The sequence below is a fragment of the Nomascus leucogenys genome, chromosome X (genome assembly GCF_006542625.1).
Source record: "Nomascus leucogenys isolate Asia chromosome X, Asia_NLE_v1, whole genome shotgun sequence".
In the NCBI taxonomy this organism is placed as follows: Eukaryota; Metazoa; Chordata; class Mammalia; order Primates; family Hylobatidae; genus Nomascus; species Nomascus leucogenys.
The window spans coordinates 38,662,376-38,685,817 of NC_044406.1; the positions used below are offsets into that span (position 1 = coordinate 38,662,376).

At 48.7% G+C, this 23,442-nt stretch overlaps 2 protein-coding genes across 4 annotated transcripts in view; one reads left to right on the forward strand and one right to left on the reverse strand.

The window, feature by feature from the left end:
• Positions 1–217: 217 nt before the first annotated feature.
• LOC100591258 (mpv17-like protein 2) lies at positions 218–17,673 on the reverse strand. The gene is given in 4 exon segments (XM_030806502.1): positions 218–319; positions 321–488; positions 490–803; positions 17,571–17,673. Coding segments are annotated over 4 exon segments (687 nt in total).
• Positions 17,674–19,782: 2,109 nt separating this feature from the next.
• IQSEC2 (IQ motif and Sec7 domain ArfGEF 2) overlaps positions 19,783–23,442 on the forward strand; it is an 88,269-nt gene continuing 84,609 nt past the window's right edge. For 2 of the 3 annotated variants that reach the window (XM_030807447.1, XM_030807453.1), the window contains exon 1: positions 19,853–20,786. In XM_030807447.1, the coding sequence (XP_030663307.1) occupies positions 20,080–20,786 (707 nt within the window). In that variant the 5' untranslated portion in view covers positions 19,853–20,079. Of the gene's footprint in view, positions 20,787–23,442 lie in introns of all 3 variants that reach the window. The other variant, XM_030807448.1, reaches the window with a different exon arrangement.

A 23,442-nucleotide genomic window follows, 5' to 3' on the forward strand; every position in this document is an offset into this window, starting at 1 on the left:
CCGGGCGCCCAGCCTAATTTTTGTATTTTCTGTAGAGACAAGGTTTTGCCATGTTGCCCAGGCTAGTCTCAAACTTCTGGCCTCCCAAAGTGCTGGGATTACATGCATGACCCACCACGCTCAACCCTGCTCCCCTTCTGGGAGTCAGTCTTGCATCTTGTCCCTGGGGGCGGGCAGCTTAGTCTGCTCAGGTGCCCAGGCCATATAGCCTGGGGTGTTAGAGGAACTGGTACTTCAGGTAGGACAGATATGTGTCCCAGCCCAATGTCAGGCCACTGATGTAGGTGACTCAGAACTGGGAGGAGGGGGGTGCACAAAGGGAAAGTTCGCCAGCGTGCAGCCGGCCACATGCACCAGTCAGCCTTGTAGAATTCCCAGAACTTGTCCTGCAGCTCCTGGCAGCTCTCTCCCAGCGTCTGGCCTTCCAGGCAGCCAAGGCCCAAGACGTGTCATATGCTCAGCATGGGAGAGGCTACCAGCTGATCGATCCATGAGGACCTTCCTGAGGGCATTTAGGAGGCCACAGAGGCCAGACACAGGGAGTAGGCAGTCCAGCCAGAGGTACCAGTAGTGTGGGAAAGGATCCACGCTGCCACCCACTGCAAGCATGCTCACTGAGTGCCACCTGTGGAACATCTGGTCAGGCTGGGTGTAGACCTCCCAGGACTGTCACACACTGTCCCGGGCTACCATAAGCACACCACAGCCCAGTGTGTTGATGACCAGCAGCACACAGCCCTGGAACAGGGACTGCCCCATAGTCCACAGGCCATGCAGCCAGTGCCAGTAACATTTGTTGTTGTCTGAGTAACATTTGGCACTGTTGAGCTCTCCCCTCCATTTGGAAGATTTGCCCTTGGTTTCTGTGACACCGCACTCTCCTGGCTTTACTCTTTACTGTTTGGCCACTACTTCTCAGTCCCTTTTGCGGGCCCCTCTTCCTCTGCCCTTTCCTTAGAATCTGGTGTTCCATAAGGCTGTGTCCCAGCCTTTTTCTCATTTTTGTGGAAATAAATGAAGACCCACCAAATAAGAAAAGCAAAGCCTATTTTTTCAGAGCTTGCTATAGCAAGGGAGTCGGCCACCATCACTTGCCTATTGGCAGAGACTCAAAGGCAGGCAGAGCAGTGGTAAAGCTTTAGCATGGAGAAAAGGGAAGGCTTCAGGTGTGCCCTGACTGGAGGCTGTTGGTGGGGGAAGCTGGAGGTGGCTAGCTAGAAGCGGGGTAGCCTATGTGGTTGGTTGAGGATACATATTTGTCTTTCTCTGGTTAGTACTAAGTTGGAAGCAGGGACAAAAATTAGGGAAGCTGCTGGTTATTCATCAAGTCCTGGCCATTTGGGGCCAATTTTTTTTTTTTTTTTTGAGACACAGTTTCACTCTGTCACCCAGGCTGGAGTGCAATGGTGTGATCTTGGCTCACTGCAGCCTTCGCCTCCCGGGTTCAAGTGATTCTCCTGCTTCAGCCTCCGGAGTATCTGGGATTATAGGCATATGCCACCACGCCCAGCTACTTTTTGTATTATTAGTAGAGATGAGGTTTCACCATGTTGACCAGGCTGGTCTCGAACTCGTGACCTCAGGTGATCCGCCCACCTCAGCCTCCCAAAGTGCTGAGATTATAGGCGTGAGCCACCACGCCCGGCCGGGGCGAATTGTTAGAGAAATATTTGCTTAGCTTCCTGGATTGTCACTAGAGGTGGCAAGCTGGTTTCCTGTAAGTCTGACTTAAGGCAGGCTGGCTTCCTGGGCTGTTTATTGTACGTAAGGAGTGGGCTTCCTGGGCAGGTTACTGCAGGTTGTAGGTCAGAGTTCTGTTTTTATATATGGTCTGGCCATTGTCAATTTGTACGTTCAGCCTCTCATTCTGTGCAGTCTTGGTAGACGACCTCACCCATTCCTATAGCTTTAATAACCATCTACATGTTGATGGTTCCCGACTCTTTTGCTCTAGCCTGTATTTCTTTCCTGCACTTCATATCCATATGTCCAACTACCTCCTGGAAATCTCCCCTTGGACATTCCAGGCACTTAAAATTTGGCAGGTCCAAAATTGAATTGAGTATTTTCCCCAGAAACCTGTTCCTCTTTGGGTGTTCTCTGTCTCAGTGAATGATTCCATCATCCACCCAGCTACCTCAGCCATTAAACCCAGGCTTCCTCTCCGACCCACTCTGTCAACCATCACATACAATCCATCGCTAATCATGTTGATTTTTATCTCCTAAATGTTCTATAAGTCAAAGATTCGACACATAGGCTCATGGATCCTGGAGGATTCCAGAGCATCCATGAACGTGCTGAATTGTAGACAAAATTTGATGTGATGATGTCTAGTGGCATTTTTCTGGGGAGAGTGTGCAGGCCATTGCTTTCATCTCATCACATTCTCAGACAGGTCTGTGACTCAACAAAAGGTTTAGAACCACTTCTCTAAATGCATCCATTCCTCCTCATCCATCCTCCCACCCTGACCAGATGTAGTCACTACAGAGGACTATGTCTCCCAATAACAGCCTCTTTGCTCTCTTAACAGCTGCAAATGAGGGGATCTTGCTGTGGCCATGGGCAGAGGCCAGCAGTGTTGAATGCTCTGTGCCCCAGGTGTGCCATTGTGGCCTGCTCCCCTCCCCACATGCCCACAGGTCACTTACTCTTTTTTCCTTTTCCTCCCGTCCCCCATCTCTCTTTCTTCATCTTCTTTTCTCTTTCACTCATTCTCTTTCCCTTCCCCAGCTTGTCTCATGCTTCCTTAACACACTGATTGTAGGGCATTGGGATCTTTGACACACATAGCTGGAAGCCTCTTAAAACCAAGACTAGAGGCAGCATTCATCCTGCTCATTGGCTCCCGCTGGCAGAGCCCTCAACACCCCCTCCATAGAAGAGGAAAGGGAAGTGGGAGGGAGGCTGAGCTTGGAGGTGTGGGGCCAGTAATTAGGGAGACCTCAGCCCCAAGAATAGCTGTAGTGTTAGGAGGAATATGGGGGGCAGCTCAAAGAATCATAGACCCGAAAATCCTTGATTAAAACTTAAAGTTGGGAAGACATTTTACATTCTCTAACCTGATCTTTCCCCCATCTCTTACAGATGGTCCTTGATTCCTTTTTTTTCCTCAATTCATATTTACAACAAGTTCTGTTGGCTTTACCTCAAAATATATTCCACTCTGTTCTGTTGATCTCTGTGTGCATTCTTTCTTTAACACCACGGTGATTATTATAAAATGTATATTTGGTCTTCCCCATTTCCTGACATACAACTCTTAAAATCCTTTAAAATCTCCAAAGTGATGTCTTTTTATATGTCAATGAGTAGGCTGATGGCCAACAGCCCCTAGGTAGCTTCAGGATTGGGGATTGGTCCCCAAAAAGACCAAGGCAGGATTAGAGAGTTGGGACTTTCAGCCCCATTTCCCCACCTCAGGGGAGGGGAGAGAGGCCGGGAAGGTTCAGCTGATCACTAATGACCAATGATTTAATCAATCATGTCTGCATAATAAAGCCTCCATAACAACCCAAAAGGCCAGAGCTTGGGGAGATTCCAGATAGCAAAACACGTGGAGGCTCCTGGAGGGTGGCACACTTGGAGAAGGTGTGAAGCACTGTGCCCCTTCCCACAAGCCTTGCCCCTTGCATCTTTTCATCTATATCCCTTGTAATATTCCTTATAATAATCCAATACCCTTTTGCTGCCTGACCGTTGCCATCCTGGGTCGCATGCATGCTCCTGGTGGCTGACGTTGACTTCCGATGACGTGAAGGAGCAGATTGACAAACTGGCCAAGGAAGGGCCTGACTCCCTCATGAATCAGATAAGGATGCTAAATTCTATCTGATTCTGATAGAGAGCCAGATTCATCATTTGGCCCGATATTATAACACCAAGTGAGTCCTCCCTCTTTATTGGAAATATGAGTCATCCACAGCCTCTGCCCTGGTCACATAAATTATCTATGTACTCAAGCAATAAAATGATTGTTTAACAAAAAAAACAAAAATCTAATACATATAAGTAAGTGCTGGACACAGTGGCTCATGCCTGTAATCCCAGCACTTTGGGGAGCCGAGGCAGGTGGATCACGAAGTCAGGAGATGGAGACCATCCTGGCCAACATGGTGAAACCTCGTCTCTACTAAAAGTACAAAAAAATTAGCTGGGTGTGGTGGCGTGTGCCTGCAGTCCTAGCTACTTGGGAGGCTGAGGCAGGAGAATCACTTGAACCTGGGAGGTGGAGGTTGCAGTGAGCCGAGATTGCGCCACTGCACTCCAGCCTGGCGACAGAGCAAGACATCGTCTAAAACAAACAAACAAAAAATAATAAATAAATAAATAAATAAATAAATGTATGCAAGTGTTTCCTTGAGTTCTGTGAAGACCGTGTCTAATGATGAAACTTTGACAACTTCCCCTTTTCCTTGTATCTGGAATAGAAACTTTTCTGTGAGATACTCTAACAAATTAATGGAACTCAGTGAGGGGGTTGTGGAAACTCAGTTTATAGCCAGTCTGTCAAAATCACTGGTAAAACAACCGGGAGTCACATCTGAAGGCGGAGGTGAGGATGAGCGAGGGGAACATGGCATTCTTGGAGACAGCTCTCAACCTGTGAGATCTGACGCCATCTCCGGGTAGTTAGTATCAAAATTACATGAAATTAGAGGACATTCATCTGGTGTCCACAACAAAACTGATTGCTCATTTAGTGTGTGTACTCCCACACATCTGGTCACAGAAATCTGTGTTGATTGTTCTGTGAGAGCAGAGCAAAAACAGTTCGTTTTTTTCCACACTCAACCACACTGTCTTGTGTACCATAGCTTTATAGTACTGTGGCGTCTTGACATTAGATAGTGCGAATCCTCCAACTTTGTTTTTCAGTATTGCTATAATATAGCTTGCTGAGATTTTGACTGAAATGATACTGAATATATACATTAAGTTGGAAAAAAATGACATCCTAAAAATATTGAGTCCTCTTTTTCATGAACATGGAATAGCTCTCCCTTTATTTAGATTTCTTTCATTCATGTTTTGTAGTTTTGTAGATTTGGGTCCAGTACATATTTTGTTATATTTATTCCTAAGTATTTCATTATTTTACTGCTATGGAAAACAGTATTGCGGCCGGGCGTGGTGGCTCACGCCTGTAATCCTAGCACTTTGGGAGGTCAAACCAGCCTGGCCAACATGGTGAAACCCTGTCTCTACTAAAAATACAAAAAAATAGCCGGGTGTGGTGGCGTGCACCTGTAATCCCAGCTACTTGGGAGGCTGAGGCAGGAGAATTGCTTGAACCTGGGAGGCAGAGGTTGCAGTGAGCCAAGGTCATGCCACTGCACTCCAGCCTGGGCAACAGAGCGAGACTCTGTCTAAAAAAAAAAGAAAAAAGGCTGGGTGTGGCGATCACACTGGTAATCCCAGCACTTTCGGGAGGTCAAGGCAGGAGGATTGTTTGAGGCCAGGCGTTCAAGACTAGCCTGGGCAACAGAGCGAGACTCTGTCTAAAAAAACAACAACAACAAAAAAAACAGTATTGCTTTCCTAAAATTTCAAATTCTAATTGTTCATTGCTGGTATATAGGAAAGCAATTGATTTTTTTGTGTATTGACCTTGTACCCTGTGACCTTGCTATATATATTTTCATTAGTTCCAGGAGTGGTACCCCCATAGATTGTTTGGGATTTTCTGCTATCCCACACATTTTAACAAATTGCATTTTTATTTTCACTTAATTTGAAATATTTAAAAATTTATCTTGAGACTTCTTCTTTGACCTCTATGCTATTTAGAAATTTGTTGTTTAATGTTCAAATATTTGGGGATTTCCCAGCCAGATTTCAGTTACTGGTTTCTATTTTATTTATTTATTTATTTTTTCGAGAAGGAGTCTCGCTCAGCCACCCAGGCTGGAGTGCAGTTTTGCACGATCTCGGCTCACTGCAACCATCGTCTCCCGGGTTCAAGCGATTCTCCTGCCTCAGCCTCCCGAGTATCTGGGATTACAGGCACCCGCCATCATGCCCGGCTAATTTTTGTATTTTAATAGAGATGGGGTTTCACCATGTCGGCCAAGCTGGTCTTGAACTCCTGACCTCAGGTGATCCGCCCGCCTCAGCCTCCTAAAGTGCTAGGATTGCAGGCATGAGCCACCACACCTGGACGGTTTCTATTTTATTTCTATTGTGGTTTGAGAGCATACTTTGTATGATTTCTATTCTTTTAAATTTGTGGGGGTTTTTTTCTTTTCTTTTTAGAGACAGGGTCTCACTCTGTCACTCATGCTGGAAATCTTGGGCTTGCGGGGTCTTCCTGCCTCAGCCTCCTGAGTAGCTGGAACTACAGGTATGTATCACCATGCCCAGCTATTTTTTTTATTTTTAATTTTTTTGTTGAGACAGGGTCTCGCTATATTGCCCAGGCTAGTCTTGAATGCCTGGCCTGAAACAATCCTCCTGCCTTGACCTCCCGAAAGTGCTGGGATTACCAGTGTGATCGCCACACCCAGCGTTTTGAACTTGTTAAGGTGTGTTTTATGGCCCAGAATATAGTCTATTTTGGTGCATGCTCCATGTCAGCTTGAGAAGAATGTGTATTCTGCTGTTATTGGATGGAGTCTCTATAAATTTCGATTAGATCATATTGATTGATAGTGCTGCCCAGGTAAAAATTTATTCCAAATCTGTCCACATATCTTTCTCCACAATTACTATCCTAGTCCAAGCTATCATGGTCTCTTGCCTGGACTGTCTAACTGGCTTCATAACTACCCTCTTAGCTGGCCTTCTTGTTTCTGGTTTTGCCTCCACTATAACGCATTCTCCACACATCAGACAGAGTAAGGTTTAAAGGACAAAGTTCAGATCATGTCACTTCCAGCTCAACATTCTCCAATGGCTTTTCATTGTATCTGAAATAAAAACTAAATGTCTTCCATGGCTGGCATGGCCCTACACCATTTTACTCCAGAACTTCTTTCCTACCTCATCTAGTACCAGTCTTTCCTCTTGCTGCCTCCAGTTGGACTTCTTTCTGAATTCCCTTGAATATACCAAGCTCATCTCTCACCCTAGGATGCCATGCGTCTGGGCCCTCATGAAATGACTGACAACTTCGTGTCATTCAGGCTCACCTCAGCTCTCACCTCCGTGGAGAATCCTTCCCTGACTAACCTATTTCATCTTGTTCTCCATCCTCACCCTATCATACTACCTTTGTACTGTTTTTTGTTTTATTCATTTGTTTTCATAACACTTTTGACTTTTTGAAATGTTCTTGTTCATATATTTGTTTGGTTGTTTGTGTCTGTTATCCTTTCTCTAAAATGTGAGCTCTAGGAGAGCAGAGATCTTCTTCACCACTAAGTAGCCAGAACCTAGAACGGTGCCTGACACCTAGATATTTACTGAGTGGCTGCACTTCTACTTGAACATTTCCAGTGACTTGGAATTGACTACTTTGGTCCATGGGGTGGCTAGTGCCTCTTTGGATAGTTTTGTATGTTAGAAATTTCACCTGTCTCTTGAACTAAATGCTGCATTCTTGACCATGTAAACAGATTAGAAGAGAAAAATGTATGATCATTAGAAAAGATGCTGACGAAGCATTTGGTAAAACTTAACTCCTGTTCGTAACAAAAGAGATTCTTAGCAAGCCGGGCACGGTGGCTGACACCTGTAATCCCAGCACTTTGGGAAGCTTAGATGGGCAGATCGCTTGAGCCCAGGAGTTCCAGACCAGCCTGGGCAACATGGTGAAACCGCATCTCTACAAAAAATAGCCAGGTGTGGTGGCACACACCTGTGGTCCCAGCTACTTAGGGAGGCTGAGGTGGGAGAATAGCTTGAGCCTGGGAGGTCAAAGCTGCAGTGAGCTGTGATGGCGCCACTGCACTCCAGCCTGGGCAACAGAGCAAGACCCTGTCTTAAAAAAAAAAAAAAGGAATGAGAGGAAACTTCCCTAACCTGATAAAGAGTAAAGAGTATCCTCCAAAATCCTCCGAATCCTCCAGTGAAGAGCATGTCTAATGATGAAACATTGACACCTTCCCCTTTAACGTAAGTAACAGCACAAGGATGCCCATTGTCATCCCTTTTGGTCAGAATTGAACTGGAGATCCTGCAAAACAAGGAAAAGAAACAAAACAACAGGAATACGGATTTAGAAGGAAGAAACAAAACTGTCATTTAAATCTGCCGTCTCGGGCGGCTCACACCTGTAACACCAGCACTTTGGGAGGCCGAGGCGAGCAGATCACTTGAGGTCAGGAGTTGAAGACCAGCCTGGCTAACATGGTGAAACCCTGTCTCTCCTAAAAATACAAAAATTAGCCAGGCATGGTGATGGGCACCTGTAATCCCAGCTACTCGAGTGGCCGGGGCAGGAGAATTGCTTGAACCGGGAGGCGGAGGCTGCAGTGAGCTGAGATCATGGCACTGCACTCCAGCCTGGGCAACAAGAGTGAGACTCTGTCTCTAAATAAATAAATAAATAAATAAATCTGCCTTTTCATAAATCGTACTCACTGGTCCTCCTTCTTTTTTCTGGAGGCCCACAGAACAAAGCTGTCCCCTCTTCTGCGTGGTAGCCCCAGGTCTTCTTCCCTCTCTGGGCCTCGATCACCTCATCTGTAAAATAAGGTTATCCAAAAAGCTCCTTGTGTTTCTATCCTTCCATGCTCCTCTGAGTCCATATCCTCCTTTCTACGGGCAGAACATCTCCGTTTTCCTAATAGTGATGATTTCTACATCCCTCCTTTCCTAGCAACACACTCCATTTTGTTTTGTTTTGCTTTGTTTAAATATGGTGCCCAGAACTGGAGCAGAAGGTGAAGAAAGGCGAGGGCACAAAAAGATGAAAATAGAAGGAGTTAGACTGAAAACAGAGCTTGAAAATGGTAGAGAGAGGCAGCCAAGGGGAAGGGCTTGGGGGAGGGAGGACAGAAGAGGCAGGGGACAGCCTCTGAGACAGAAGTGGCCTGGTGGGGCCAGCTTGTGGGCAGTGCCCCATCTCCTTAACTTATTTCCCTGGGAGGGGAGGAAGGTCCCCTCCATAGTTCGGGAGACGGTGATGGGCACAGCGTCTGTGGTCAGCCACAGCCCTGGGTGGCTCTGCCGGTCCTCCCTTCCAGCTTTCCTCCTCCTGGACTCCAGGACTCTCTCTCTCCGAGAGCTGGGGTGGGGGTAGGGACAAGGGGCATTGACAAGAGCCAGCTCCAGATGGGAAGGGGAACTGCACAGCATTGGGTCCCTGTCCAGGAGGCAGGAGCAGCCGCCACAGTGGGAGGGAGCAGCAAGCCAACAGCTGAGTGCGACAAGGCCTGGGTTATTTTTTTTCCAGTTTGTTGGCATGTGGGTGGATTTTTTCTCCTTTTTTCTTCTCTCCTGCTCTCTGCCGTTTCCACAGAGATGTGGGAGTTTGCAAATTTGTCTCAGTGGAGGGGAAAGGCAAGAGCTGATTTTGGGGGTCCTTGTCAGGGACCAGGGGAACGGAGAAGGGCACTGCAATTTTGGCAGCAGAAAAAGCAGGACCCATTCCCTGGTGGCATCCCTGGGGCAAAGAAGGCTCTCACTTTCTCCTTTTGTCTTGAGGCTGCAGGGATGCCTTCTCACCTCTCCTCAGCTCTTGGCTCTCAAATCCATCCCACCTGGTGATTGCAAAAGCCTCCCTCTGCTTCCTTTCTTGCTCTGCAGTGCCAAATGCACTTTCCTCGGGGCCCTGGACCAACTAGGGCCACTCCTGAGACTCTTCTGACCAGAGGCCGCCCTCCTTGTTAGTATCTCTGGGGGTTGGGCTTGTGGGGAGCTGAGGAGCTTTCCTTTTTTTTGAATTATACATTTAAGAGATAAAAAACGGTACCTATAGCACATGCTAAGTGTCAAATGAGTGCTTCAGGCTTTCAGAGGGGGAAGTTTTCTGAAAGGATTAAGGGGTGAGTAGTTTAGCGAGTCTGGAGGACATGGGACCTAGACAAACTGACAAAGTAGCTGAGGGCATGCCAGCCAGGGGCAACAGTGCCCGGGGCTGTGGGCCTGGACACCTAGATGCTGATTCTGGTTCTGCCATTAATTTGTAACGTAATGCTGAAGAAGGAAATTTTTTCCCTTCTCTTGGGCTTTGTTTCCTCATCTGGAAAATGGGCTGGATCTCTAAAGCTCTGCAGATCTGTGCAGACTGAATCCTGATTCCTGGTATCGAGGGTTAGGAGCCATGTAATGAGATCATGTGTATACGAGTGCATTGAACACCATCAAGGAGTAGGCTTGCCTGAGACTCAGAGGTTTCTTGAGATGTGGGTCTTTCAAGTGCTAAAACAATCTTAGGCAAACGAGTATGGTTGATCTCCCAAGCAAGGACCACATCCACTAGTTGTTATTATCATTATCATTATCATTATCATCATTATCATTATCATTATTATTACCACTAGAGGGCAATACTCTCTTATGCCTGGGAGTAGGTCTTACCCCCACCGGAAAGGTGCAGAACTGATCCCTCATTCCAGGACCAATCAGATCTCTCTCTCTCGCTCTCTCTTTTTTTTTGAGACAGAATCTTGCTCTGTTGCCAGGCTGGAGTGCAGTGGCGCGATCTCGGCTCACTGCAACCTCTGCCTCCCGGGTTCAAGCGATTCCCCTGCCTCAGCCTCCCAAGTAGCTGGGATTACAGGCGCGTGCCAACACGCCTGGCTAATTTTTTGTATTTTAGTAGAGACGGGGTTTCACCATGTTGGCCAGGATGGTCTCTAACTCCTGACCTCAGGTGATCCACCTGCCTCGACCTCCCAAAGTGCTGGGATTACAGACGTGAGCCATGCACCCGGCCCCAATCAGATCTCTCAATCTTTCTCCTGGAGAGCAGAATCCTGAGAAATAGAGAGATTTGTGAATTCCAAATTTCAGGAGTTTCCTTTCAGTTCTGCCCTGTGGTCTGACTGCCAATTGTGCCTGAACCCGGATCAGCAGGTGGTGGCCAGTCTGTCCCACTGTGGCAGAACTGCCTGCTTCCTAGGGGACTGGGGAAATGGAGAGATGCTGACAAGTAGCTTTGGTTTGTCTGAACATAATGGGCACTTTCACAAGGCTATGCCGTTTGCCCCATGCTTTGATTGTCTGGCCGTATATGCGTTCTGCAAGCCTAGCCAAGGCCAGCTCCATAGATGCAGGAGCTGGCCTCCTCCTTTCTAAAGAAATGATTTCGGCCAGGCGCGGTGGCTCATGCCTGTAACCCCAGCACTTTGGGAGGCCAAGGCAGGCAGATCACCTGAGGTTGGTAGTACGAGACCAGCCTGACCAACATGGAGAAACCCTGTCTCTACAAAAATACAAAATTAGCCGGGTGTGGTGGCGCATGCCTGTAATCCCAGCTACTGGGGAGGCTGAGGCAGGAGAATCGCTTGAACCCGGGAGGCAGAGGTTGCAGTGAGCCGAGATCTCGCCATTGCACTCCATCCTGGGTAACAAGAGTGAAACTCTGTCTCAAAGAAAAAGAAAGAAAGAAATTATTTCTCTATTACCCTATACCTCTTATCACATTGAATTGTAGTTATGATTTATCTGTCTACATACCCGATTAGGTTGTCGATTCGTGCATTCAACAAACACGGACTGCTTATCCTGGCTTTTGGCCAGGCTTATGGTACACAGTGTGGAGCAAAACACAGTATCTGCCCTTGTAGAGCTAACAGTCTAATCCTCCTGCCTCAGTCTCCTAAGTAGCTGGGACCACAGATGCGTGCCACCACATCCAGCTAATTTTTTTTTTCAGTAGAGACAGGAGGCAGGAGGTTAGCAAACCAAGAACTGCACAAATCAGTATAGAATTACAAACTCGCTAAGTTCAGGAACGACAAGGACTCACTGAGAGAATGTATCAGAGGGATCTGCCCAGTTTGGGAGTGAGAGAAGGTGCCGCTGATGAGCCAACATTTGATCTGAGATTTGAAGGATGAATAGGCAGTTTAGTGGGCAAAGGCCGCAGAGAGAACTTCCCGTGCCAAAGGAACAGCAGGTGTGCAGGGCCCGAGGTGGGAAGAGCCTAGCTCCCTGGAGGAATGTTTGCTCCTTGAGGGCACAGCTTGCCTCTGGTTTATCTTTTACTGTAGCTCCCGGTCTGGCACATAGAGAAACCAATAAATCTTTGTTGAACTGAATTGAATGAGATTTTGTTATGGAAAGCATCATAGGTTGGGGGTTGAAAGGCCTAGCTTCTACTTGCAGCGCCTCTGGGCAATTCAGTTCCATCTTCCAACTGCTTACTGTTCACCCACAGTGGGCAAGAACCCAGGGCCAAGCCTGGTTGGGGGATTGAAAGGTCAACAAAACCGTCTCTGCCCTCCTCAAGCAATCCTCCTGCCTCAGTCTCCTGAGTAGCTGGGACTACAGATGCATGCCACCACATCCAGCTAATTTTTTTTTTTTCAGTAGAGACAGGGTCTCACTACATTGCCCACGCTGGTGTTGAACTCCTGAGCCTAAGTGATCCTCCCACCTTAGCTTCTCAAAGTGCTGGGATTACAGGCGTGAGCCACTATGCCTGGCCAAAATTATCTTAATTCAACTCCTCCATTTAGTGTTTCCATTCCCTAGGCAACAGACCCTCCTGCTGAGGTTGTCCAGCCACTATTTGAAGACCTCCAATGACAGTGAACTCCACCACGGCCCTGGTGGAGTAGCGAACAAGGAGACGAGTCCTTTCCACTCTCTGAGCCTCTTTTTATCCGGTTATAAAATGAGGGGTTTGGATTACATGATCTCTAAGGTTCTTTCCAGCTCCAGCAGTCTTGACCTGTTCTTCCTTGAATAATAGCCAGTTAGATGGCAGTGGAGAGCAATGGAACGGATTTTTTTATTTCTCCTGCCCTGTAGGAGTTACATGCAGTAGGACTGGGGAAATGCAGGGTTGAGTTCTGTTTATGGACCATTCTTCCTTTTAGGAGTGTCTCAGGGGCTGTCAGGGTTCATTGCTTCTGGCTGGAATGTTCCAGCATTCAAAGACCTTCGTTTCTTTTTTTCCTGTCCCCCCTCCTTACCTCCCAGCCAGACTTCTTTTCTGCATCTAGGACTGTGTAGTGCAAATCAGGGCCGGAAGGAGCCTTTAAAATTATCTTTTTTTTTTTCTTTTTTAGAGACAAGGTCTCCTGTCTCCCAGGATGAAGTACAGTGGCAGAATTATAGCTCACTGCAGCCTCAACCTCCTGGTCTCAAGCAGTCCTCCTGCCTCAGTCTCCTAAGTAGCTGGGACCACAGATGCGTGCCACCACATCCAGCTAATTTTTTTTTTTTTCAGTAGAGAAAGGGTCTCACTATGTTGCCCATGCTGGTCTCAAACTCCTGAGTTTAAGTGATCCTCCCACCTTAGCTTCCCAAAGTGCTGGGATTACAGGCGTGAGCCACTGTGCCTGGCCAAAATTACTTATTCAACTCCTCCATGTAGTGTTTCCATTCCCTAGGCAACAGACCCTCCTGATGAGGCTGTCCAGCCACTACTTGAAGACCTCCAATGACAGTGAACTCGCCATCTTCACCAAGCATCGCCTGTGAGAGCTTTCTTCCCTTTGGGATCATCTCCCTGTAATTTTCGCCCATTGCTTCTGGCTGTGCCCTTTGGAGCTAAGCAGAATAATTCCACTACATTGCCCCCCTGACAGCCTATTGGATATTTGAAGACAGTAATCATGTCCTCATGAGCCTGCTCTCCTCTAGGCCAAATATCATCTGTTCCTTCAAATGTTCTTCATTGTTTCAAATCCCCTTAGCATCTGTAAATATAGTTTAGTTTATGTAAGATTTATATCCCGCCTACTTTAAAGAGGATATTAGGCGACTCATCAGTTTATAACATGAAAGAAAGACAATTAGGGATAAAAATGTGGAAGAAAACAGACCAGATACCATGTAAAGGAAGCACGAATAGATGTTGCCAGGTACCTAAAATGAACTGGATTATAATTGGACTCTGAATTTGGCTCAAAGTTTTATGGCAGCTAGGACAAAATTGGAAACACATTGGGTTATGTGGTTTTATGTTCTGACAGGATCAAGCTTACAAATCATCTTCAGAGAGAAAATTTTCCTAAAACGAAACCCCAGACTTGCCTATTAGAATTGCTTTCTGTGCAGCTGTTCGAGACTGATAGGTATTTTGGTTACATCTCACCCCTTCCCCCACTAGGGGAAAGGGGGCTGGAAGGATAATTAATTAATTAGCCAAGTGCCGTCTCAGTTTTAAGCACCGCTGTCTCTTTAGGGATCCCCACAGAGAAGAGAATCTTCCTTTTCCCTTTCTTTTTTCTTCTATGTTCCTCACAGATGGTTACTTTCCTACCTTTCTGCCCTCTAAAGTCTGCAATCTTAAGACTCTTTGGAACACCAGACTGCAGGAAATAGCCTAAGAAAAGGGTCATAGCCTAGTGGTGACTGATCATAGCAATTGTGTGCAAATCACTTCTCTCTGGTCCTCAGTGTTCTTATCTGGAGAAAGAATTCACCTCTAAGTTCCTTCCTTTCAGCTCTGATATTCTGGACTGTAAAGTCTGAGAGAAAGACCAATTTTTTTTTTTTTTTTTTTGAGACAGAGTCTCGCTTTGTCACCCAGGCTGGAGTGCAGTGGCATGATCTCAGCTCACTGCAACCTCCGCCTCTTGGGTTCAAGCGATTCTCCTGCCTCAACCTCCCCAGTAGCTGGGATTACAGGCATGCGCTGACACGCCTTAATTTTTGTAGAGACAGGGTTTAACCATTATGACCAGGCTGGTCTCAAACTCCTGGCCTCAAGTGATCCTCCCGCCTTGGGCTCCCAAAGTGCTGGGACTACAGGTGTGAGCCACCGCGCCCAGCCAGACCAATGTTTTTTTCATTTTGATTTTCCCACCTCGTGCTTGGCAGCTAACAGGTTTGGGAGAAAAGGTTTGCTCACGGAAGGGAGAGAGCTGTGAGGATCCAGTAGGAAAAACCAATTTGAACAGATGCCACCTTTGGATCTGAGGCAAATGCTTCATGGTTCTCAGTATTCTGACGGGTTCTTGTTGACTAGATTCTGGCAGTGGTGAGATGTGGTTTTTAAGGCTCTTTCCTGCTCTGGCTCCACGTTGCTTGGCAAAGCTGGTCCCAGGGACTGAGGCTTCTGGGAAATGACTCTGGGAGGCAGCAGGTGGGTAAAGAAGGTAGTACCACAGTTTCTGATGAACAACAACAATGAACCAATGCTAAACTCACCTTGTAGTGTGTGATACTCAGTGTGTGCAATATCCACGTGGCCCCCTCCCCTCCCACCATGTCACTGTCCTCAAAAACCTTTCATGGCTTTTCATGGCCTAAAAGGGAAGATCCAGATCCTTCAGTTTGGCAATGGAGTCTTCTCTAAGCTGAATCAAGCTCTGTCTTCCCATCTCCCATCCCTTGCTACACAAATACATACACACACCACACACGTCTCTTGCGCTGTCTTCAACCAAACTACATGTTGTTCCCTAGTGGCTGTGGCAGTCCTTGGCATTCCTCGGCTTATAGATTCATCTTTCCAATCTCTACTGCTAGATTCATGCGGCGTTCTCCTCACATATGTGTGTTTCTGCGTCTAATTTTTCTTCTTTTAAGGACACTAGTCATTGGATTAAGGCCTATACTCATCCAGTGTGACCTCATCTTAAGTTGATTACGTCGGCAAAGACCCTTATTTCAAATAAGGTCACATTCAGTTTCTGTGTGGGTATTAATTTTGGGGGGACATTATTCAACCTCATTCACCATCCAATGCGCCCTGCATAGTCCATTTGCTTCTTGTCTGTCTCTGCCACTAGAACGTTAGCGCTACGAGGTTAAGGATCGTTGTCCTATTTTGTTCATTGCTATATCCTCAGTGGTCGACAGCAGTGCTTTACTTATTGTAGACAAAATAGTTTGTAAATAAATCTAAATACCCGTCTGCTTTAACCCCAGAGGGCATCTGAACAATAGAAGAAGCAAGATAAGGACGGGAACATACGCATTGCCTAGAACATAATGTTCTGCTAGTGTTTGTTGGATGAATGGACATATTTGGTGGATATACTGTATTACTTTAACATTTATGGAGCACTTATTTTGTACAAGGTACTGAGGGAAAATATAAAGTGAGAAGTGACAATGAATCATCTGAGTATCCTCACTATGCTTCTGTGTGACCCTGGGCAAGTCACTCAACCTCTCTGTTTCACTTCCCTCATCTGTAAGATGGGAGGTAATAATAGTACCTACCTCATAGGATTGTCATGAAGGTTAAGTGAGTCCTTATATGTAAAGTGTGTAGCACAGTGCCTGGCACACAGTAAGCACCAGAGACATGTTAACTATTACCATCGTAGGTGTTGTTATGTGATAGCTCTGTGCAAGGTGTTTTTTTTAATAAAGCTTTTTGAGATATAATTTATATACCATAAAATTAACCCTTGTAAAGGGTACAATTCAGTGGTTTTTAGTATATGGACAGGATTGTGCAATCATCATCACAGTTTAATTTTAGAACATTTTCTTTTTCTTTTTTTTTAAGACTAGTCAAGTGCAGTAGTGAGAGATGGGAAAAGAGTAAAACAAGGAGTTCGATCTGTAATTGACTGCGAACAACCAATTGAGATAACTCACTGCCTTTGGACCAGCCTCATTTTAGAACATTTTTATCCCCCTCCAAAAGAGCCCCATACCCGTTAGCAGTCTTTCCCCATTTTGCCACCCACACTCCAGCCCCCGGCAACCATTATTCTAATTTCTGTCTCTATAGATATGCCTATTCTAGGATTTCATATAAAAGGAATCATACAATATGTGGTCTTTTGTGACTGGCTTCTCTCATTAGTATAATGTTTTCAAGGTTCATCCGTGTTTTAGCATGTATTAGTTCTTGATTCCTTTTTAATGACTGAGTACTATTCCATTGTGTGGTCATACCACATTTTGTTTATCCATTCATCAGCTGATGAGCATTTGGTTGCTTCCACTTTCAGGCTATTACAAATAATGCTGCTGTGAACATTCATGTACAAGTTTTTATGTAGATGTATGTTTTCATCTCTCTTGGATATATACCTAGGAGTGGAATCCCTGGATCATATGCTAACTCTATGTGTAACATTTTGAGGAACTGCCAAACTGTTTTCCAAAGTGACTGCACCATTTTACATTCCCATCCGCAATGAATGAGGGTTCCAATTTCTCTACATGCTCGCTAACACTTCTCATTGTCTGTTCTGTGGATTTTAGCTATCATAGTGGATGTGAAGTAGTATCTCTGTGTGTGTGTGTGTGTGTGTGTGTGCGTGTGTTTAAGAAACTGATATTTATTTTCCGTCAACCTGATTTCCATTTTCTGTTCAAGAGCCTGTGGAAGAACAGCTTAAGACCACTCAGTGGTTATTCCTATCCATTCAGCTATCTGAGAGTGACTGCTACAGACCAGCCTCCAGTGGCAGGCTGAGTGCTCCAAACTTGAGTAGAGAATTATTGAATAGGTACAAAGGGCACTTGCATGCCTTCAGACCAGTCTGCACCCTCAGGTTGAATAGCAGTAGACTCAGGAGCTGGCGTAGTCCATTCACTCTGAAGCTCCTCCTTGGTCACAGCCTTTTCTGCAGCAGCCTGCTCTTCGTTTTCAATCTTTTCAGGATCTCTGCAGAAATAGAGATCAGGCATAATTCCCATGGGTGTTCACGGGAGGTGGTACAACGCACGTGCAGAACCTCCTGGGCCAGCATCCATTACGCTAGACCCCCTGAGGGAACTCCTGGGTTGTTGCATGGGATGGCAGTGTGCACACAGTGCAGGGGAGACTGTGTGACCCCGAGCAATGATAGGCAAGTTAATATAAGATGCCTCTGTGAGAGGTTAGTGGTCAGCCCTGGGATCAGTAAACACCAGCAGACGTGGCTCCTGGAAGGCTGCCTGGATCTGATTAGTGAAAGTTCCAGGAGTGAAGTGCCCAGCAATAAGAGTGGCCCCAGTGGAAACAGCAAACTTTAGCACAGCCCACTGGCCAGTATTCGTGGAAGATATAATACTAACATCAGTCTGGTTTTCAATGGCAACAATGGCAGAAGCTTCTTCCAGGTCCTCTTCAGATTTATGATGTAGATGCCATCACTTTTCCTTCTGTAGATGTACTGTTCCATTTGGAAGTCAAGGTTGGTGCCATTCAAGTAGGGTTCTGCTGCAAGGAATTTGAGGATATCTTTTCCTTCATCTGCAGGACATTAAGGGCTCCAGACATTGTGGAAGTTTCCCTTTAGGTTATGGGAGAATGCAGGAAACGCCTGATGGGTAGCACTGAGAGCTCATTGTGGTTTTGATTTGCATTTCCGTGATGGTTAATGATGTTGACCATCTTTTCATGTGCTTATTGACCATTTGTTTATCTTCTTTGGAGAAATGTTTATTCAAATTCCTTGCCCATTTAAAAAAATTAGTTGTCTTTTTGTTGCTGTAAGAATTCTTTATATAGTCTATGTACAAGTTCCTTACCAGATACATGATTTGCAAATACTTTCTCTCATTCTGTGGGTTGTCTTTTCTGTGCAAGGTGTTTTTTGCATGCTTTTATCCAAGACCACCCTGTCAGGTAGCTGTTATTGATAGGGAAATTGAAATTAAGAGAGAAGATGGAATTTAAATCCAGTTTTGTCTGACTGTAAAACTCATGTTTTCTCCTCTAACCCAACCTGCTCACAAAGATAAATTAAGACACGTTTCTGTCTTTAAGGAGCTCCGTTTGGCAGAGGACATAAAACAAGAACACAGATGAATGTGCTGTAAAGCAAATTCCACTTGTTCCACAAATGCCACAAGATAGGGAGTGCAGCAGAAGGTCAAGAGGAGAGAGAGAGAGAGGGAGAGAGAGAGAGAGCAGTAGCTTGCACTTCTGGCTGAGGAAATCAGGGTTGGCTTCAGTAAGGTGGCATTTGAGTTAAGTCTTGAAGGATGGGTACAGTTTCAGTGGATGGGGATGATGGAGTGAATGGGGAGAGCATTTCTAAAGGAGAGCAGGAAATGAGGGTTGGTTGAATGAATGGAGCCTTGATCCCAAGACTGGCTGTGATGTGGAGTCCAAGGGCTTGTTGAGTTGAGAGATCCTGGACTGCCTTGGTTAGAGGACCTGGAGACTGGCTGAGATGGGGGATTCTGGGGTTGGCTGAGGTAAGAGATCTGGGCACTGGTTTGAATGGAGAGTGTAAGGGCTGGCTGGAGTGGGAGATGCCTGCGATGTTGTGCATGAGTGTGTGTGTGCGCATCCTTTGGGAGTCCCAAGGGATGCCTGGGATGAGGGCAGCTGCAGACAGTCAAGGGACTGGCTAGGATGGGAGACTCAGGGACGACTGCCCATGATGGGGGCTGGAGGGAGGTCGCCTGAGGTAGGAGACACAGGGGTTGGCTAGGAAGGGGAATCTGACACTGGTTGGGATTGGCAGACCTAGGGCATGGGGAGTCCACGGGTTGTCGGGACCTGGGGACTGCCTGGGATGGGGGTTCCTCCCGGGATGGCTTTGGATGAAGATCCCCAGCCTGGCGAACCCGAGGGACGGGCGGACTCTGGGAAGGAGGGCTTCTTTAGGCTCCGTTAAGTGAGGACCCTGGGACGGGTGGAATGGAGAGATCTCTTGCGGGCTGTCATGGGGCTGGCCCTGGCCGGGCGCCGGTGCCTTGGGGCCAGTCCAGCTGCGGGTGCGGGTGGCAGCCGCAGGTGGGGCGCGCGGGGGCGGGCCGGGCGAGCCGGGTGGGGGCAGGGGCGGGGGGCGGGCCGGCGGCCGGGGCGGTCCCGCGCGGCCGCGCTGCGCAGTGACTCCGCAGCGGGCGGAGCGCCGTGGGCCGCGTCCTCCCGAGCAGTGGCTGTGGTGGTGGTGGCGGCGGCAGCGGCGGCAGCCTCAGCTCCTGCTCCCCGTGCCGCCGGCCCCAGCGCTGTCTCCCGGGCCCCCTAGGGCCCCCGGGCCCTCAAGCCCGGTGCGCGCCCTCGCGTCCCGCCGGCCCCCTCCCCCGGCTGGGCCCGGGGGAGGGTGGCGCCGTGAGAGAGCGGGGACAGGGCTCTCCTGCCCGTTCCCCTGCCCCTGGGCCGCCAGGATGGAGGCGGGGTCGGGGCCCCCGGGCGGCCCGGGATCCGAGAGCCCAAATCGGGCCGTGGAGTACCTGCTGGAGCTGAACAACATCATCGAGAGCCAGCAGCAGCTGCTGGAGACCCAGCGGCGGCGCATCGAGGAGCTGGAGGGCCAGCTGGACCAGCTCACCCAGGAGAACCGCGACCTGCGAGAGGAGAGCCAGCTGCACCGCGGGGAGCTGCACCGGGACCCCCACGGCGCGCGGGACAGCCCGGGCCGCGAGAGCCAGTACCAGAACCTGCGCGAGACCCAGTTCCACCACCGCGAGCTGCGGGAGAGCCAGTTCCACCAGGCGGCCCGGGACGTGGGCTACCCGAACCGGGAAGGCGCCTACCAGAATCGGGAGGCTGTGTATCGGGACAAGGAGCGGGACGCCTCCTACCCGCTCCAGGACACTACCAGTTACACAGCCCGCGAGCGTGACGTGGCCCAGTGCCACCTGCACCACGAGAACCCAGCCCTGGGTCGCGAGCGTGGCGGGCGGGAGGCCGGACCGGCGCACCCGGGCCGCGAGAAGGAAGCGGGCTATTCGGCGGCGGTGGGCGTGGGGCCGCGGCCACCGCGGGAGCGGGGCCAGCTGAGCCGTGGCGCATCCAGGAGCTCCAGTCCCGGCGCCGGCGGAGGCCACAGCACCAGTACCAGCACCAGCCCGGCCACGACCCTCCAGAGAAAGTAAGGAATGTGTGTTTGTACCCCCGGCTCTTCCCTCTAGATCCCTCTCCAACTTGTCCAGTTGATAGAGTAAGAAGCCAGTGTCTGGTTCCGTGTCTTCCTCTCCTGTCCCAACCCGCCAGGAGAAGCCAGGTCCCCCTCATCCAGCCGACACCCCTTCCCTGGCCACTCCAGACTAGGTTGGCCAGATGAGTGCAGGCGTCTCTTCTTTCCCGGTACCGTGGCCAGCGAGGGACTAGAGCAGTCATCGCCGCCTCCCCCGCCTCCACTTCTTCAATCCCTAGCTGCATCCTTGCCAGAAGATGGGTTTTCATTTATTTATTTATTTTGGGTATGCTGGTTGGAATTTTTATGGTCGGCGAGGGTGTCTACTCAGAGCCCCAAGGGAGAGAAAGCCCCCCACCCCCGCCTTTTTTTTTTTTTTTTTTCCGTTTTTCTTTTTGCCTGATCTTTTCTCCTCTGGCCACCTCAGCTCCATCCCTTACCAGAGAGGCAGGTGGGGACCAGAATGGCTGCTGGAGGCTGAGGCATCCCTCTGAAGGGAACTGCAGCACATTCTGGCCGGGGGGAGCAAAGATGGGGGAGCAAAGATGGAGGCCAAGCCCTTGGCTAGTTCTTCAAAGTCCACCCCCTCTCCACCCTTCAAGAAAAACAACACCCATTTAAAGAGCCCTACCAGGAAGGGAAGTCTAGATTGCCCCTCTGCTGGATCGGTTCCAGTTCCTGCACTGGGGTCTGTGTGTCTATTTGGGACACCTTGGCACTATCTCTTGGGTTTGTGGGACATGGCCTGGGTCCACTTTTTCTGTGTAGATACCACGGTGAGCTGATTGGGATACATGTATCAGGCTGAGAGAGTCAAGGGCGTGCAGACTCCCAAGGCTGCCCTAAAGGCTCCGTTATTTCTTTTCTGCTGTATTCGAAGGAACGCTGAGCTGGGAGTTGGGAGACCTGAGTTCCCCTTCCAGCTCTGCTGCAGATTGGCTTTGTGACCTTGACTGAGTCTCTTTCTCTCTTAGGCCATCAGTTCCCCCGTATCTTTTTAAATGGCAAGGTCTGCCTTGGATGATCTTGAAGTACCCCTCCAGCTCAGATTTAATGGTTCTATGTTTAATCCAGCCATACTACAGAGCAAGTCTGAAGTCCTATAGCGAATGGACAGGCTTCCCCCTCCTCTCACTGCTCAGCTGGTCCTACCATGTGCCACAACCAGTGGAGTGTCTCTTGGAGGCTGGGCTGGGGGTGGGGAAACCTTCTGCCTCAGGAAATCTGCCGGGAGACAGCTCTCTGCAACTCCCCCGTGGTGAGGCAGCAGGCTGGGGTGCTGGGTTGAGATGGCTGGGCCCCAGGAGCAGCAGCTGTGGCTTGAGGGCTCGGCTGGGCTCCACTGCAGCACACCCTAAGCTGAATTTTAGTGTGGACTGCCCCTGAGGAGTCTGGGGGCAAAGGAAATGGGCTTTCCTGCCCAGGCAGGGCTGCTGCGAGCTCAGTCCGGGAGGACTGACTCTGTGCCTTGGGGCGCCACACTGGAAGAGGGACAGAGGTAGACCAAGGTCCATTCAGGAGAGGGCCGTGGTGGGCCGGGGGCAGAGGAAGACTGCATGGGGTATGGTCGAGCCTGGCTGCAGAAGACTTTTCTAGAGGGGTCAGGCCTGTGACAGAGGGAGTGGACTCATTATGTGTGGCTTCAGTGACAGAACCCGAAACAGTGGGAAGGAACATTTGAGATAGATTAGGAAGAACTTTCCTACCTGGCATTCTGGTGGTGCAGTGGACTGCCTCGAGAGGTGGAGGCGGGAGCTGGATGGACCTGGAGCTCTCAGCGGAGCTCGGGTGGGAGTCTGGGAGAACTGGAGGAAGCATGATTCCTGAATCAGGTAGAAAGCCCAATGAAATGACCTGGGTCATCCCCAGTTATGGGATTCCATGACTCTGGCTCTCCACCCTGCAGACATTGGTCTGAATCTCTTGGCTGACTGGTTGCCTGTTTGCTCCTGAGCTCCATGTTTCTGCTATCCGTGCAGGCCTACCTCTTGGTCCTTCCCTTTTTTTGCGAACCCCCCAAGGTTGCTTGTTGCGTTTCCTTGCTTTGCATTTCCTACTGGATTAATAAAGGGGTTTAGGTAGTACTTTAAGTTTCTCTCCTGACCATATATTAACTATTTGCACACCCATTATTACCTCTTTTGGACTTCACAACAAGCCTTCTGCAGTGAGTGTTGGCAACTGCATTTTAGAGATGGGGAAACTGAGGCTCCAAGATGAAGGGACCTTGCTCAAGGTTACCCTACTAGTTGCTAATGGAGCTGGGACTAGAACTCAAGTCTTCCTGTCTCCAAGGCCTGGTATTTTTTTCTCTAGAGCTCTCCAACCAACAGGAGTCTCTTAGCCTCAGGACCTGGCCTGGCACTGAGCTAGGAGAGGCCAGGAGAGCCTTAGGTCTCCAGAGGATTTGAGCAGGAGGAGATGAGTCTGGGATGAGTGGGGAGTTGACGGCGGCAGGGAAGAAGGCTCTGTCTCCCTCCTTTCCACTCTCCCTCCTGGCCTGGCATCAGGAGGGCCTGTTGATGCAGTAGCCATTGCTGTCACTGCTGCTGCTGCAAGCGACTCCCTTGCTAGGTCTGTTCTGGGTTTGTAAGGAGTGGGTGAGAAGCCG